At 33.1% G+C, this 19257-nt stretch overlaps 1 protein-coding gene across 4 annotated transcripts in view; it reads right to left on the bottom strand.

The window, feature by feature from the left end:
* DCDC2C (doublecortin domain containing 2C) overlaps window positions 1-19257 on the bottom strand; it is a 186417-nt gene that overhangs the window by 137394 nt on the left and 29766 nt on the right. For all 4 annotated transcript variants that reach the window (XM_031951183.1, XM_031951182.1, XM_031951181.1 and 1 more), the window contains one exon: window positions 9652-9728. In XM_031951183.1, the coding sequence (XP_031807043.1) occupies window positions 9652-9728 (77 nt within the window). The remainder of the gene's footprint in view (window positions 1-9651; window positions 9729-19257) is intronic.

Below are 19257 nucleotides of genomic sequence, written 5' to 3'. Positions count from 1 at the left end.
TTCAATAATTTGGCTTCTCAGGGCTTTCTAATATCCATTTATCATTTTTGCACCTACTCATCCTTTATTTGAATCTAAACTTTCTAACTTGGGATCCTGAAAATATAGCTTCTGGCAATCACAAATTAATTCTTTTCTCTGTCCAATATTAATATATAAGAAGAGTCTATAATTTGTCACAACAGGAAACATCTCTTGTGGGAATTCCTTTCAACATAGATTCCAATGACAGATTCCAATCTATCTATGACTTAATAGGTAAGACATAGAAAGTCATGTCAGTTATTGAGAGGTTTAGTGACCTTCCCAGGGTCACACACAGTTAGTAAATATCTTCAGTAGAATTTGAGGCCAAGTATTCCTTATGCTAAGTTCAATACGCAATTCATTCTAACTCCAACATCCATCCTAACTATAGCATAACTATGGTAAATTCAGATTTGAAATAAAAAAAAATACCAAAACTTTCATTTAAACAGTTATTGCCACTAAATCAAATTACTTATTCCTTACTTATCCCCACTCTCCACCCTAGAATCACCAGAGATAGAAGGAATCTTAGTGTCTTACCCCTTCACTTTAAAGGGGAGGAAACCAAAATAGCCTGGTCAAAACCATATCTATATCAAATAACTTAACTGCAAAAGTTGAACCCTGTGTCTCAGATTTATATCCAATCCACATGTGCAAAATGTTTGTAGAAGCTCTTTTTGTGGTAGCAAAGAATGAATAGATACCCATCAATTAGGAAATGATTGGATAAGTTATAGTATATGAAAGTAATAGAATATTATTGTTCTATTAAAAAATGATGAACTGACTGATTTTTTAAAAATGGAAAAATTTACATGATGCTGAGCAAAACAAGCAAAACCAGGAAAACATTGTACCCAGCAACAGCTGGGCGATGATCAACTGGGACAAGACTTGGTTCTTCTCAGCAATTCAATCATCCAAGGTAATTCTAATAAACTTCGAATAGAAAAACACCACCCACATCCAGAAAGAGAATTGAATATAAATCAACACATGCTATGTTCACTTTTGTTTTTCTTTTTCTTCCACTTTTTTTTCCTCTCATGCTTTTCCCCTTTTGTTCTGATTTTTCTCTCCCAATGTGATTCATAAGAAAATATGTAAAAAAAAAAATTAATGTATATGTATAAGCTCACCCAAAAAAACGTTTTTACATCTAAGTGGAGACAATAAAAATTAATATATGAGCAAAAGGACATCAGTTCCTGTTTCTTTTTAAAATATTTTAAAATAAATATTATTGACATCTTTTGTTCTTTTGTAATCTAGATTTTCCCTAATTTTTCTGTCCCTTAACTGCTCCCCTGAGAATCATCTCATAATAAATAAATTTGTTTTTTAAAGGGAAAAAAAAGGAAGCAGGAAAAAAATTCAGTAAAGTGGATCAATATAGTGAAAAAAAAATGATGTTTCATGTAATGTTCCATATTCATGGACTCCAATCCCTGCAAAGCAGCAGAATAATCTTTTCATGTCTCTTGTTGGAAGTCAATCTTCTACTTTACAATTTTCCAGCATTCAGTTTCAATTGTTTTGTGATTGATTCTCTTTCCATTTACATTGTTATAGACATTGTGTACATTGTTTTTCTGACTCTGGTTACTTTCTTTTGTATCTATTCAAGTCTTTTCATGCATCTTTGTGTTCATCATGTGTCAAGTCTTACCATACAGAAAGCTTCCATAACATTCATATATTGCAATTTATTTCTGACTTGATGGGCATCTATTTTTATATTCTTTGCTAACACAAAAAGTGATTCACCAAGTATTTTAGCATTTATGGTGACTTTCTTTTTATTGATGACCTCCTTTGGATGATCTTTTTCAGTAATGACATCTTTGGGTCAAAAGATATGAATATGTTTAGTCGGCATAATTCCAAATTGTTTTCTGGTATTTTAGCCTTTCTTTTGCTATTACAGATAGAATTTATAAATGAAAACACATATTCCTGCAGATAATGGAATTTGAGCTGAGACTTAAAGAGACAAAAATCAAATAGCCAACTGCATTAGGACTAGGGGACAGCCAGTACAAGAGGTTAGAGTATTGAGTATATTGAGTATCATGTATAAGAAACAACAATTAATCTATATTTAACATTCACAGAGCTCATGTAGAATAAGAAATAAGGAATAAGAATAAGAAAAGCACGAAAATAAGAAGGTACTAGATTATACAGATTTTTAAAAGACAAATAGGGCACTTTCTATTTGATCCAAAAAGTAAGAAAAAGGACTAGAAATGTACTGAGTGAAAGGAGATGGGGAGGGACATGGGCAAACCTACACTTAAAGAAAATATTTTGATAGCTGAATAAAGAATGAATCTGAGAGGGGAAAGAGTTTATACAGAGACCAATTAGGATGCTATTGTAATAGTTCAAACAAGAGATGAGGACCTAAGCCAAAACAGCAGCTATATAAGTTGAAAGAATGCATATATCATAGATGATGTGAAGGTAGAAATGACAAGATATGGCAGTAGATTGGATATATGGGCCAAATGTGAATGAGAAAGACAAGATGACACTTAACTTGAAATCCTAGATAGACTAAGAGAATGATGGTACCCTAAACAGAAATAGGGAAGTTCAGACAAAGAAAAAAATTTGGGGGGAAAAAATAATTAATTTTGCTTTGGGATATGTTGAATTTGAGATGCCTTTGAAACATCTAGTTCAAGAGAAAAAGGTAAATGTGTAAACCAGGCTAGAGAACAGAATGTGGAAAGCTTTGAATGCTAGGATTGTGACTATGCATCTTATCTTATTCCCATTGTGGTACCATTAAGTTTTTTGCATAGTCGTATTACAAAATGAGAGCACTGTTAGGAAGTTTACTCATGCAGTAATTTGAAAGATGGATTGGAATGGGATTGTCCTAGAAGCAAGAAGACCAATTAAGAAGCGATTAAGAATCTAAGCAAAAAGTAATGAGGGTCTCAACTAGGGTAAATATATCAGGAGTGGGAAAGAGAAAATGGATTTGAAACACACTGCCTAGGCAGAATCAGTAAGACATTTCAATTGATTAGATGTGAGAACTGAGAAATGACTCTGAGGCTTGTGAGCCTGGAAGACTATAAAGATGGATAGTGGTACCATCAATAGAAAGAAATTAGGGGGAGGGTCAGACTTTAGGGAGAAAGGTAATGAGTTCAGTTTTGAGTATTATGACCTTGACGTGCTAGTGAGTCACCTAATGGAAAGAATTAGCAGTTAAAAATACAGACCTGGTGATTTCAGAAAGTAGCATAGTATAGAAAAAAGCATTGGTTTTGAAGTCAGAGGTTCTGGCCTTGAATCTCAGCTTTGGCATTTACTAAATGTGATAACTTGGGTTGGAATTAGTCATCTCACCTGAGGCTCAGTTTGCTCACCTGTAAAATAAATGAAGTTGGACTAGTTGGCCTATTCCATTTCTAAATCCTATCATCCTAAGATGTAATAATCAATGTATCAAAGCTACAGGAGTAAATAAGTGAAAGTAAAAGACGACAAATGAAGAGACAAAAAAGAACCATGGGCAAAACCATAATATACTGCTATATCTAAAATATAGGAAAAAATAAATTTTAATTGAAAAAAAATGGAGGAGGCACTGTCAGTGAAACAGGAAAATAAAGAGAGCAAGCACAATGCCATGGAGAAGAGAAACAGTAAGAGAGAATATCCAAGAAAGAAAAGAAAGTCAACACTGTCAAATGCTACAGAAAGAACAAGTCAATTCACTTTATGGAAACTGTATTTTGCCCTAGTGCAATGTCAAAAAGATGATTCTGAATGATTTACAGGGTTAGGACTACCTCAAGTTTCTTATCCTAACAGAAGACTTCTTATCCAACAAATTTGGTGGGGGGAAAATGGTATATGAGACCCAAAATGAGCAAGCACATATGGAAATAGGGCAGCCACTTCTAGCTGTTCTGTGTCACAGATGACTATTGATTGAAAAACAGAAGGTGAGAGAAGTCAGTGTTCTGTTGCTATCAAAACAGAAGAGGCAGATTACAAATTAAAGATGTTAAATCAGCATGGTTGCTCTATATCTATCCATTCACACCCCTCACCAGGACCTGGCTCTTGACTAAAGTGGCGCAGGAAAGTGGAGAAGAGAATTTGGTTATGACTACTTACCTTGAATGATCCATCACTGTCTCTCTTTGAGTTTACTCAACTTTCAAGAACTAGCTTGTATGAGGGTTCAGTGCCACCAAGAAATAATGGCTTTAGTTATTAAATACCAAGCTATGCTTTAAAAATAAAAAAAGTATCTGTTAGAGATTCAGGAGATTTTGGTTCTGTCAGCACCTGGGTGGCAAAGTAGATACAGTGCTTGGGCAGTAGTCAGAAAGACTTATCTTCCTGAATTCAAATATGGCCTACCAGGGGTCCTCAAACTTTTAAAATAGGAGCCCAGTTCACTGTCCCTCAGACTTTTGGAGGGCCCGACTATAGTAAAAACAAAACCTTTGTTTTGTGGGCCTTAAATAAAGAAACTTCATAGCCTTGGGTGAGGGGGATAATCATCCTCAGCTGCTGCATCTGGCCTGCAGGCTGTAGTTTGAGGACCCCTGGACTAAACACTTACTATGTCACTTAACCCTATTTGCCTCAACTTCCAGACCTGTAAAATGAACTGGAAAGAAAATGGTAAACCTCTTCAGTAACTTTGCCAAGAAAACCCCAAAGAGGGTCATGAAAAATCAGTCACAAAATTGACATTCTGGTCCCTATTTCACATCTATAAAATGGCAAATATCCAATATTTACATTCTTTATTTAACCAAAATATTTTGAGGATAAAACTAATTACATAAACAAAAGCTAGAATGTTTAAAGAAAATTTTATATTTAAATGTTAATCAAAATGAAAGTTGTTATAAATGTATTATATTAAAATGCTAGTTATATTAAAATAAAAATATAGGTTGAGGGAAAGCTTCCTCTGAGCTGTGATTTTCAAGTAATGTAGATCAAAGCTGGAAGCAATTTAAGCTGACATTTCATTTTGGTCTTGATCATTATTCATTTTTAAAATGAGAATGAATGAGTGAATGAATGAATGGATGGATGAAAAATCATGTTTTAAATGTTTATCAAGGTCCTTTTATAATTTGAACCAGTATCTATTTTAAGAAATTCTGGCAGAATTCCAATGGTCTTGTGATGGAGAGAGCCATCTGCACCTGAAGAGAAGACTATGGGGATTGAGTGTGGATCACAACATATTTTCTTTTTTTTTTTTTTTTTTTTTTTTTTGATATTATTTCCTTGCATTTTGTTTTCTTAATTTTTTCCTTTGTTATATAATTTTTCTTGTGCAGCATGATAATTGTGGAAATATATAGAGAAAATTGCATATCTTTAACATATATTGGATTATCACATGCCATCTAGGAGAGATCATGGGGGGAAGGGAAGGAGAAAAAAATTGAAACGCAAGGTTTTGCAAGGATGAATGTCGAAAACTAACTATGCATATATTTTGAAAATAAAAACATTTTTTAAAAAGAAATTCTGGCAGCAAGCAGAACTTTAGATATCTTTTTCCATCCCTAATATAGACAACTTCAGTTGCCTTCCCTCTATTGATTATTCCAATTTATCCTGTGTAAATCTTGTGTATTCAGAGTTGTTTTCATGCTGTCTCCTCCATTAGATTATAAGCTTCCTTGAGAATAGGAATTGTTTTTTGCTTTACTTTGTATCCCCAGAACTTGGCATAGTGTCTGATGCATAGTCGTCCCTCAATAACTATTTGTTTAAGAAAATGACTGATGAGAAAGTGAAAAAGCCCAGGCCAAACTACCTACTGTGACATATGCAGTCTAAAGGAAAGGACAAGTGACTACTTCTGGAGATTTAAATAGCCAAAATAGTTTATATCCCAAAATATATAATCATGTTATGTATCTTTATTTTTTAAAACACACCTATGATTTCAGCAGTGTATAAAACTCCTAAGGAAGAACTTTTTCTACTAACAAAGGTCTGTACCTTTTTTAACAAATTTTCATCAATAGCTTTCTAGGAAACTAAGGGATTGAGAAAAATTGTGTAAGGTTACATAATTAGTATGTATTATAAGCAAGACCTGAACACAGGTCTTTCTGACTCAGACTAGCTCTCTCTCCACTTCACTTTGTATTCCTTTTATAGCATCATGCTACAGCCAGTGTCGTATAGTCAGTGTAGACAGCTAGTCTTAGAATTTAAAAGACCTGTGTTCAAATTCCACCTTTAAAACAGCTAACCAAAATTAATTTGATGTACATTTCCTTAAATAGCTCTCTAAGACTATAAGTTAAAAAAGAGATGTTGATCAGCATCAGCAGAAGAATTTCTACCTAGGGAATTTACCCACACCAGTGTCACCACTGATTGAGATATCTTATAAGAAAAAAAAATTTTTTTTAAACTATTATTTTATCTTTTTTAACAACTTTGGATAGGAATTACCCATTTGACAGGTGGGGAAAAAATGGGGTCTAGAGGGTAAATGAATTAATTGCCTGAGGGCATGCAAATCATTTTTTTCAGTCTTGTAGACATAGTTCAGACAAGCTAAATTATGACAATTTACAACCCAAAACAAGCCAGTGTTGTCATTTTGACAATTACCTCACCATTAGGTTCCACTTTTGCCTATACTCCTGCCTTAACACATGACCTAAGTCAACCCATTTCTGTTAGTGAAGTTTTCTGTGTATAAAGTAGAAACAATAATTCTGCATCCCTCTTAATGTCTTAGTTTATTGTAACCAGTTTGGGGTGGTATACTTAAGATGTTAACTCTTGAAAATGAAAGAAATTGTATTTTTATGGCTATTTGGGTCCATCTAGTGGAATTTTCAGGGCACTTTTATAAAGCAAGGCCCACACAATATAACAGTTCATAATTTATATGTTGGGAATATGTTATGAGGGAAAGAACCCCAATCATGCGATATTTTTAAATTATCAATGTCTTCAAATTTTATGCATAAAAATGAGGCATCATAAACATGTTAACTTGTGAACAAAACCCCACAGTTTGTCTCAAAAGTTTCAGTGTTTATTCTCAATAAGAAAAGGATCTTTTTTTAGTTCATTAAGAAAATTTTCTGTATTCTCCAGCAGGATATTAATCTCTTGAGGGTAAGGACTATATTTTGAGTTTGTTGGCTGTTATTTTAGAACCACCAGAACATACCAGAGTGCTTTGCACATAATAAGCACTTAACAATAGTTAGACTAGTTTCAATTTGTTTTAGAATGACGGTGTTTTTGCACATTCAAGGGTTCTATATCATATCTTTTACACATTAAGGAAACATTTCTTTTATTTAGCATAACTAACTAGTGATATTTGACAATAAAATCTTTCTGCTATACAATTGATTGGTTCACAGAACAGATCAATATTTTCAGTCTTATATAAATCTTTTCAAAAATCTGATTTCACTAAACTTTGAACTTGGTATTTCAAGAAAAGAATGCATTTTCTATAATTACTTCTCATATCTGTCTTAGTCTTTCTACTCACAAGGCTATACCACCTTAATTCAAGCAAAGAATGATGCAAAGGCCTGAAATGTCCAGAAAGATGGTGTTGTCCTTGACAGGAAAAGAAAAGTTCATAAGAATTGTAGATTTAGGGGAAAGATAATGAGTTCTGTTTGGGATCCACTTAGTTTTAGAGGCCTATGAAATATCCAGATGGATATTTTCAATTGGCATTTGCTGATATAGGGTTGGCATTTGTTGATATAGGGCTCAAACTAAGGAAAAAATAACAATGTTGGATAAAACAAACTGGGAGATATCTGAAGAGAGATGGTATTTGAACTCCTGTGAATTTGTTCTGAGAACCAAGAATCTAACCTTATTCCACAAAGAGCCCAGGAAAAAAAAAAAACACTACCATATACCTAAGGTAAACATTTTGACGACTACAGCAGAGGGATTCCCACAAACTGTTAAGTTACTCCTTTGCCACATGCACAATTCAAGTCTGAAAACCACTTTCCTTGGACTCTATGTACTTATGGGAAAAGTTGTCATAGACATATTTAAATGTTTGTATCAATTACTCTTACACCTCAATTATTATTCTATCCTAAAAAAAAATCTGTCTAGCTAATTAATATCAACTAATGATCATGGTAAGAAATACACTGCTGGGAGTTTGGGAGTTATATTTCTAGAAAAAAATAATCTTGAATTCCTTAGGGTTACCCTAGAACCTTAAAGGAGTTATAGCGGTCATGCTGTAAGGACCTGATTCACTAGTAGGAATAAGACAAGCTCAAAAGTACATGCTACATAAAGTAACAGATATAGAATTTAAACTCAGGCTCCTACCACCATTCCTTCTACCATATATTATTGCCTTAATGAGGCAATATTGTCAAAAAAAAAAACCATCATTCATAATAAGACATTTCTTGATACTGAAATATATATTGATTATAATATATTAATTAATAATTTATTAGTTAATGTATAATATAATAATTACACATAAGTATACATTAATAAATATACATTTTAAACCTGTTATGCCACAGTTCTCTTTTATTGTCCTGACTCGGTCTCCCTAATTATCCTGACCCAGTCCTGACTCAGTTTCTCTGCTTCAGTTTATAATAATCACTCAAAGCTCAGTCCTGCAAAACCTCCTCTCCCTCTTTATTAGAATATTTAATAAGGATAAAAGATCTTATGTTTTAGAATATCAGAATGCTTCTCCCCATCCCAAGCTGCCGGAATGTCATATACTGTCTTATCAAGATGCCTCTCCCCATCTCCAGGGTTCCTACCCCCATTAGGTCATCCCATCTCCTATCCCTCCCCTTACCCTGTGATAACCACATTGTCAGAGTCCTGTTCCTGCTCTCAGCACCCTGACTCCGCCCCTGCTTCAATCTAGGCCCCTAGTCTAAGCCTAAAAGTCATTGAGAAATCATATTGTTTGCTGGATTCTTGGAGACTATAGTCTCATTCAACCCTGGGACCAAACCATGGATCCATATGGTACCAGTAAATCTGTCCCATTTAATAAATTATTAAATACTCTCTAATCTCTATCTTGCCTCAATTTCTCCAGCATTATAAACTTTCTTTTGGACATCAATATATGCAGCCAATAGATGTGAATTTCAAAGGAACCAACAAAGCCCCCAAATATTTATTAAATACCTACTGGAAACACAGTTCTATTTGCTGTTATCCTCATCTTTTCTTCTCTATACAAATACTATTTAACAAACATTTATTATCTATAATTAGCTAGGCACTGGTTTATGTTGTATTGGAAGGATATACTATTATGATGGTATTATAGAAAAAAGCTGCTTCAACTGTGGTTCATGACTACATGTGGGATCTCATAACTGAATATGGGGGTTGCAAAATTATGATTTATTATCAGTAAATGTTTGGTTTGTATACTTATTTTACATACCTAAATACCCAGAGACACATTAAAAATTTCTGGGACAAAAACGAGATCATGAGTGAAAAAAGTTTAAGAAGCCTTGTCTATTGAGAAAAATGAGGAAAAAATATGTCAGGTTTTACCGAATGAGAACTACAACTTCTCACAATCACAAAGAATCATATACTTACTTTATATGACGTGGCTTTGGATGGAATGTTTGCCACCTAGAAGGCACAATCAAGTCGCTGTGCACAACTGGTCTAATCTGAAAGGATAGGAAATCACATAATCAAGGAATATTTCAATTGTTCATTTTTCTCAAAAGTTCATGACATCTACAAAAATTCAATAGCTAAAGTAATTCCACAAGAAAAAGAGAAAAATTTTATATGCCTGAGGAAATTGTAGTATCATAAATTTAAAGCAGAAAGGTATCCCAGAAAGGTATCTTAAAGAACTGTTCCAATCTGCTCATTTTTCAGACAAGGAAACTGAAGCCCAGATATCAAAGCTTTTCAAAATTCAGATTGCTAGTTAGCAAAATGAAGTCAGGATTCTATTCTCAGTCCTCAAACTTCATCCATGCTCCGCCTGGATTACTAGGTGGGGCTGGCAGACAGTGTCTGAAGTACTGATAAAATTACTTCCTAAAACAAGCAGGGAAGGGGACTGATGGAGATCAGTTTAACTTTATAGTCCCACTCTCTGTATTGAAAGATGGTAATCCCATCTTTCTATGCCCAGTCAGAAATCCGAGTTATGTCAAAATCCTGAAGTTAGATTTCCCCTAAAAAACTGTCTATGGCCCATGCCATTTTTGCTGAATCCCTTTTAGGGTTAAAGCCATCACAGCATATTCCCTCATAGCATCTTTCTCTTCACTTTTCCCCCATGTCACATGATGTCTTTTCTCGTGGTATTTTTCTCCTTATAACTAAACTAACTGTTTTAGAGTGCTAAACTCCTCTACAGATTTAGCCTGCCAGCTAAGAGCATACTCCAACCTCATGGATATTCTCTTGGTTAATTGTGTTCAACTAGGGAATTTGTCTCTTCCATTGCTAATTGTTCTCTCATTTCTATTTCATATTTACCATACCTGGTATCTAATGTACCTCTTTCTTCATTTTGTCTGTAACCTCTTCTCCTAAATTAAAACATATTTTTTGCCAAAGAGAATGGCCATTATGAATTCTTCACATGCCCAAACCTCAACATTTGGTGCCTAAACATCAATCTCATTATTTGGTGATAAACCCCAACACATCATCTGGAATAGGAATTAAGCTACTGAGTTTAAAATGTTACCTTTCCTGGAATTTAACATTTAATGCTATTGAGAACATGTATTCCTTTTTAATTCCTGGGTTTCCAGAGATCTATAACAACTCCAAAGAGTTTAACCTGATTATCCACATAGAACAGGATTAATAGATGAAGAATAGATGTCATCCAGATCACAACCTGTATATGGAGGGACAAATGATAAAGCTTGCCTATTTGTGGATATATTTGGAAGAAGCAGTAAAAATATGAAGCTGAACCCAAAATGAAGTTATGAATATCAAAGTAATGCAGAATAAGGAATATCATGATCAGCATTGTTGAACATCACTTCCTAATCCTTGAGATAGCAGATCTATTTGAATAATGAACATGATATAATGGATAGAGCACTTTGCCTGGGATTCTGCAAAGCTTTGGTTCCTGTCTTGGCTCTCATATATACTAGCCTATATGACCTTGATCAATTCAATTAACTTCTGACTTTCTTAAGCAGCTAAGAGTATAAGTCTTAGATGTATTGATAACCTACATCTGTGGAGAGTTCTTCCCCATTAAGGAGTTCTTTCCACTGATTAAAAACCAGAGGTCTTGATCACACTGTACAACAACAACAAAATGTTGTTTTGTTGTTATGTAGGATATTCAACCATAGGGGGAAATTTTCTCATTCCTCTGAGTACATGAATAAGGACAGAAATGTTTCTAATAAAAGATACTTATTAGAACACTAATAAGAAACACTAGAAGCTAAAGAGAAAATGACCCAAGGCAATCATAAAAGAATAAGGAATCTGTCACCCAGAAGAGAATCTACAGCTAAGGACATCCTCCTACATAATCATCTATTCTAATACTGATGATAAAAAAAAAAAAGTCAACTGAAATTATATTTCCGAGGGTCAGTTTTCTCTTTAGTGATATTCACTAAACTGTCCCCACAGGCTGAGGTTCCAAGAACCCTAACAAGGTAATAAACTGATATATTATCAGCAGAGAAGGCTAATCCCCAATGATTCATAAAGCACCCTCTCCCCCATAAGTTCCCTGATACACTTTCACACAACTGTAAAGTGTGCTTGTGCTTGAGGATTCATTTAGCAAGTTCTTTGTTGCCATTATAGTCTCAGCCTTACTTATACTCTCCCATCACCATTCTGTGTCAACAAGCAACAGAATACAACTACTTACCTATTCCAGAGGACAGCACATACAGGAAAATGGACTTTTTAAGTTCTGCTTGGGGAGAGAAAGATAGGAGGGAAGAAAGCAGCATGCTGGAACAGCCACTGTGGCAAAAGAACTAACTAATAAAGAAAACTAGAGAAGAATGCATGGTGCCCAAAGAGGGATAAGAACCAGTGAGAGCTGTTCATGAGTAGTATCCACCCAGAGTTCCTTCAGTAACCTACGGGGAAGGAAAGAGAGAAGAGACCTGATAAGAGTCGGGGTAATTAAATGGGCCAACATATCAAAGGGCTGTGCCAGGAGACTGATGAGAGACTTAGATGTTTGTTCTGACTATAATCCTCTTCTCCATTTGAAAGTTTGCCTCCATGACATTTCACAAGATTCAAGACCTGCTATAGTTCCATTTGCACTCTCTAGCATGCACATACTTACTGACCATGCTGTGGGGGAAAAACAATCATGCTTAAAACAAAAAACAGGGAATTGTTCTCTGACTTCCCCACTGAGAGGCTATTGCATTGTCTGACCTCTCTCCTCTTCCCTCTGTCTCCAATTTATTTCATTTCCAGTTCACAAGCAACACCTCGGTCAGTAAAGGCTACCCCCAACTTCCTCAACTTCACAATGCACAGCTGTGGAGGCTCTCAGAGAATTGACCTGCCCTTTCACCCAGACATGGTCCTTAACAATTCCCCGGTTTTTGTTTTAAACGTGATTGTTTTTCCCCCACAGCATGGTCAGTAAGTTTCTGCATGCTAGGGAGTGCAAACAGCACTAGATTGTTAAGACAATTCTATGACTAGAAACCAGAGAAAAAAGTAGAATATTATATTTAGAAGAGCAAAGGATCTCAAAATGTAACTCAACTTGACATATCCTACAAATCTGAGCCTAATTATCAATTTTCAAAATGATAAATGTTCAATAAAAAGAGAAGCAGAGAGAGACAGACAGGCAGATAGAGAAAGAGGAGAAGATTATTCACTTTGCAAAAATCTGAGACAGTAGAAACCCAAGTAAGGCAAATACATACCAAGGAAAATACCCTACCTATAAATACCTTACCAATCAGAATGAGAAAGATCCTTGTGAGATTAAAAAAAAAAAAAAAACACAGCAACAAAATAATAGAGGAAGAATTGATGTTATTTATGATGATGATGATAAATAGAACTTACTATGTATCAGACACTGTACTAAGTTGCTTTCGAATGATTATCTCATTAGATCTTCCCAAAAAACTGAGAAATAAGTGTCATTATTTTATAGATGAGGAAACTCAAACAAACAGTTTAAGTGACATGCCCAGGGACACATAGCTAGTAAGTATTTGAGGCCAAATTTAAACTCAGGTCTTCTTGATTACTGGCCCAGCATTCTATCTGTTGTACCACATAACTACCCCTTTAAGAGATTCCAATAAAAATATATGTTAAGAGATAAAGATAAAAAACAAACTGACATAGAAATGATAATAGCAAAACTGGTGAACAATTATTTTAGTGGGAATAAAACTGAAGAATGGAAGCATAAAAAGATTAAAAAAAAAAGAGGTAGAAAACAATGCATATTATTACCTAAACCCTTATCAATTTAATGATAATAAGGCAAGAAAAAATTACTCCTGTAGTTTCTCCAAAAAAAAAAAAAAAAAAAAAAAAAAAAAGAGGCACCTCAGAAGAATAAGTGAAGTGGTAAAAAGAGAGGGGTTGAAAAAGAAAAAAAGAATAGGGGAAATCTCAATTCAGTACAGGAAGGGAATCCCACTGATAAGCATTCCCATGATAGGAATAGAGAGTCTAATAATAAAATATAGGTGTGGTAGAGTAGATATAATCTTCAGGGAGTTGGTGCTCAAAGTAACCCCTATTTCAGAGAGTATTATGCTTCTATGGACACCATCCACCTAAGGAGAATCAGACATCCCAAGGGGAAATAGCATTCAGAAATATGAGAGTGCATCCATCCACAATGGATATTTCATGACAAAATAAAAAATAAAAAGAAAGAAAGAAAGAAAATGGTCATGGAGAAGAAGAAGGGATAGAAATGGAAGAAATATTAGAGACACAGGAAAATTTCTCTAGTAGGATAATACTTCTCATCTACAAGTATTGATACTTGCAAAAGTAAGGCACAATAGGAAAAAAGGCAGAAAATAGAAAAATCTATAAAGCAATAACATAAAAATTGTTTAGAGGGAACCCAAAATATGTACCTTGGCATCTTTAATTTCATGAAGAACATAAATACTAAAGAAAAAACAGACACCTTAATAAGGACCATGAAAAGATCGAAAATTCAGAATAAACAGAAAAGAAAGAGAATAAGATCATTTTCAGAAAAAGGTGGTGAAAATGAAAAAAAAAATGAAGTTGAAGGGAAAGAGAAAAAGCAGAATTTTAATTAATAGTTTGAGAGAAAAAAGAGTGGAGAGATCATATGACTAGATAAAATAGAAAAAGAAAATGAAGCAAATATGTTAATAAAACTCCAAAACTAGGAAAAGGGGTGACAAATGGAAAGGGATTTGAGATTGGGATATAGAAGCCTTGAGCTCAGGTTCAAGGTGAAAGAACCAGAAAAAAAAAAATTCACTCGGCTTAAAATTAAATAAGCAAAAATAACTGAAGAAACAATAATCTTTAAAGAAAAAGAGGAATGAAAATAAATTCTAAATTGAAGAAAGGAGAATAGCAATATTAGAGTGAAAAGAAGAAAAATATAAACTTGACTCATAACTTAAAAGAATTAAATAATCAATGAGACCCAAAAAACTGACAGAATAAGGAAATAAAACCCCACCATCTCTTGCTTACAAGAAACAAATCTACAAAACAAAACATATTTAGAATAAAAATGAGTGCAGAACAAGATTTACCATGCATCATGTGAATCCAAAAAGTAGGAGTTGAAATCAGATATACTGAGGGGGAAAATACAAAAGATAAAGACTGATGAACTGAATATTTATTTTTTAAAATTCAAAAGCCAACCAAAATTCATATATACAAAATAAACACTAAAGGAAATTGCAAATTCGAGGAGAAATAAACTGGAAGCTGAAAGACTGTAGAACTATAAACAAAACTAAAAGCTGGGTCTTTGAAAAGACTAACAAAATTGATAACTAACTCTTTAATCAATATGACTTAAAAGAGGGCAAAAAAAATCTAATCAACAAAATAATGAATAAACTAGGCAAAAAAATTTAAAAAGAATGATCAGAATCTGTCATGCATAGTTGTATGCACAAAACTGAGAACCTAAAAGAAATAGAAGAATATCCAACAAATGTAAAATACTCAAACTAACAGAAGGCCAAATAGAGATCTTAAATAATCAACTATCAGAAAAGAAACTAAAACTGTAAGGGACTACCAAAGAAAAATGTTCCTGATGAATCAATTCACAGAATTCTATTTAAAGAATAATTAGTACTTATACTACACAAATTATTCCCATAAATTGAGAAAGAAAACATTCTACCAGATTCTATTTATTAGACAAAGATAGTGCAAATATATAAGCTAGATAAAGATAAAGCAAAGAAGGAAAATATAATATCATTAGTAAATATCAATTCAAAAAATTAAATAAAATTCTCTCAGACTTTAGTAAATCATCCAAAAAAATCATTCATTATGACTAAGTTGGATTTATGCCAGAGATACAAGGATAGTTCAACATTAAGGAAACAAATCAACAGACAATCATTTTAAAGACAAAAACATTCAAAACTACATGATTATCTCAATACACACAGAAAAGGCCTTTAACAAAGCACAACACTCATTTAAACTATTAAAAAAAAAAAAAGAAAGCTCCACTCAAAGTATAGACATAAGCATCATATACAATGGAAATATACTAGCAGCTTTCCCAATAAATACAGAAATAAAGCAAAGACATATATTCTCACTAGTATTATTTTGTATAATTCTAGAAATGCTAACAAGAGTAATAGAAAAAAATAATGGTATAAAATGAGAAAAATAAAATAAAACTGGCCCTATACTGATATATTATGACAGAATTTATCTAGAAAATCCAAGGGAATCAGCAAACATATTGAGATAATTAATAGCTTTAGCAAAACTGTAGGCTACAAAATAAACCCTTGAAAATCTACAGCCTTTCTATATGATAATAACAAAATCCAAGAAACAAAAATAATATAAAGGGATATGTGATTCAAAATAACTAAAAAATGCATAAAATATTTTAAAATCAATCTACCAAAGCACACAAAATACTTGTATAAATTTCTTATTATTTTTTCCTTATATTTTTCTTAGATATTTTATTTAAATAAATAAATAATATAAATAGCAGGAAGAATATTCAGTATTCATGACTGGGCCATGCCAAAAAAAAAAAAAAAAAAAATATATATATATATATATATATATATATATATAGGGGGGGGGAGGGAGTGTTTAATGAACATTATAGTTTTAATGCAATACCGAGCTGTCAAAAGCATACTTTATAGAACTTAATAAAAAATAACCAAATCTTTTAGAGGAACAAAAATCTAGATGATCAGGAGAAAATAATGAAAAAAAGTAGAGATGAAGGGATAAATAGTATTTCTTTATAAAGCATCAATCATCAAACCATTTGGTATTGGTTAAAAAACAAAGAAGTAGAGAAGTAGAATAGACTAAACAAGGGAAAATCAAAAATAATGAAATTGACTATCCTAATGTTTAATAAACTCAAAAATATAATTAAGTTCCATGGTAGGGGTGGAGAGAGAGGACTCTATTGATAACATTCCATACCACATTCCACAATAAATTATAAATGGATATGTAGCCTCAATATTAAAAGATCATAGCATTAAATAAATCAGAGAAGTAGATTATATAGTTTTCACAACTATGGGTAAGAGATGTATATATTTTAACCAAACATGAAATTTTTAAAATTATAAAAGGAAAGGAATAATTTTGATTACATGAAATTGAAAAGCTTCTACAAAAACAAAATTAATTCATTTGTTAAGAAAGTAAGGAATTAGGGGCAGCTAGGTGGTGCAGTGGGTAGAGCACAGAAGGACCTGAGTTCAAATCTGGCCTCAGACACTTAATACGTCCTAGCTGAGTGACCCTGGGCATGTCACTTAACCCCAATTGCCTCAGCAAAGAAAAAAAAGAAAGGAAGGAATTCCAACGCAGGAAAAAATTTTACATAAAAATCCTCAGATAAGGGTTTTATACCATATTGTGTGTTCATACATCTACAAATGCATATGTGTGTGTGTGGTGAACATATATGTATCATAAATTCATTCCCCAGTAGATAAGTAGTCACAGTATATGAACAGTTCTCAACGAAATAACTGTAAACCATTAATAATCAGATGAAAGAATGTACCAAGTCAGTAATAATAAGATAAATGTAAATCAAAGGCCAAATCCTGAGGTTTTTATCTCATTAGCCAGCAAATTATTAATGAGAAAAGATAGGGAAGCTGTGGATTAATAAGCACACTACTGCATTGTTGAAAAACCTGTGAATCAGTATGGTTATTTTGGAAGACAATTTGAAATTATACAAATTAAGTCACTAAAATGTTCTTTGAAATAGAACTTCCAATACTAGATACATATCCTAAGGAGATCATTGATAAGAAGTCCCTATATGCACACTAAAATACTTGTAATAGCCCTTTTTGTGATAGCAAAGAACTGGAAGTAAAGTAGATATCTTTCCAAGAGGGAATGACTAAGTAAATTATAATACATGAATACATGCTACATGCAGAATGAGTAAAGCAGGGCAAGAAAACAATATATACAAGGATCACCAACAAGTGTTAATGAAAAGAACAGCAAAACAAATAAAACAATTGAGAGTGAATGTTACAGAATGACAAAGAACAAGAAAGGTTCCAAACAAAATAAGAGTTTATCTCCCCTTACTGAGATACTCCCCTTACTTGTTTGCAGAGGTGGGAAGTTCTTATATGTGGAACATTGAGTATATTGTTATATCTTTACAAAGTTTTGATCAGTTTTGCTGATTGTTCCCTGTCTTCCTTTGCTTTTTTTTTCCTCCAAAAAAAAATTATTTGTTATAGAATACAGAGAAATTTAAGTAATACACAAAAGATAGGAATCAAAATACATTTTTAAAAATTTTTAAAAGTGGGGACTAAAAATCTCTCTTACAAGTCTTCTCCTATGTCTATATCCAGTAATCTACTTTCCTGTATTGCTTAACTTCTTTTGAAGACAGATTCTCTTAAATGTTTAACAACCAGTTCTCCAAGGAAAAATGTATATACAACATTCTTTTAAGTTTTATTTGCATTATAAATATTTTTCCATCTCTTCATTAATTCTAGATAAACAACAAAACAATCAAGTCCTGATATATAGTGTTTGTCAATTTCTGAAAGATAAAATGTTCATATTGAAAATTTAACAATCATTTTTTACAAGCCAGTTCAAGCTAGGTCTAGCATACTTCTGGGATCTAAGAAAGAAAATCATAGGATCTTAGATTAAAAAACAAAAGGGATTTTGCAGTCCATATTACTTAACACCTTATTTTGTAGATGACAAACTGAAGCCAAGATATGTTACATGACTTGTCCATGGTCACACTTGGTAGTAAAAGGAAAAGAACTGATGTTTGAACCCAAGTCCTCTAATTCCAAAACCAGCTCACTTTCCCTATATAAATAATCATATGGGGTGATGGAGACTGTCACCCTCAACCAACAGAGGGTAAAGAACTGAAAGGTAAAACTCTTCAATAACAAATTACTGACCTTTAGTATCTCTAGTCTCTCCCCTCTCCCATTCATTCCTCATATAGCTGCCAACATAATACTTCTAAAGGGTAGAAATACTCTTTAGACCATGACACTCTTGATCATGTCACTAAAGCTCAAGAAAATTTAGCAAGTCTCCACTGCCACTGAGATAAAATAAATTCTTCTGATGGGCATTTAATTTTTTTTACAATCTGATTCCAACTCATCTTCTGAAATTATTTTCTTAACTTCTCTGCTGCTCTCCAAAGAAAATACCCCATTCTCTCACTATGATATTTTGTTACCGTCCATCACCTGCACAGGAAACTCTCTTCTTCCTTACCTATCTTTTAGAATGCCCAGATGATTCAAGGCTCAAATCAGGTCTTATTTCATAAAGCAGCAAAAACTAGTAGCTCCCTCCCAAGAAATTATTTGATGCATGTGTATATACATAATATGTGTATACATATATGTGCAAATATGCATACATATACGTATAATTTATTTATAAATTAGTGTGATGTAGTATACAGTTTGTCTAAATAGA

The sequence above is a fragment of the Sarcophilus harrisii genome, chromosome 2 (genome assembly GCF_902635505.1).
Source record: "Sarcophilus harrisii chromosome 2, mSarHar1.11, whole genome shotgun sequence".
NCBI lineage: Eukaryota > Metazoa > Chordata > Mammalia > Dasyuromorphia > Dasyuridae > Sarcophilus > Sarcophilus harrisii.
Note: the sequence above shows the minus strand (reverse complement) of the source record. Positions and strands in the feature narration are given on the sequence as shown.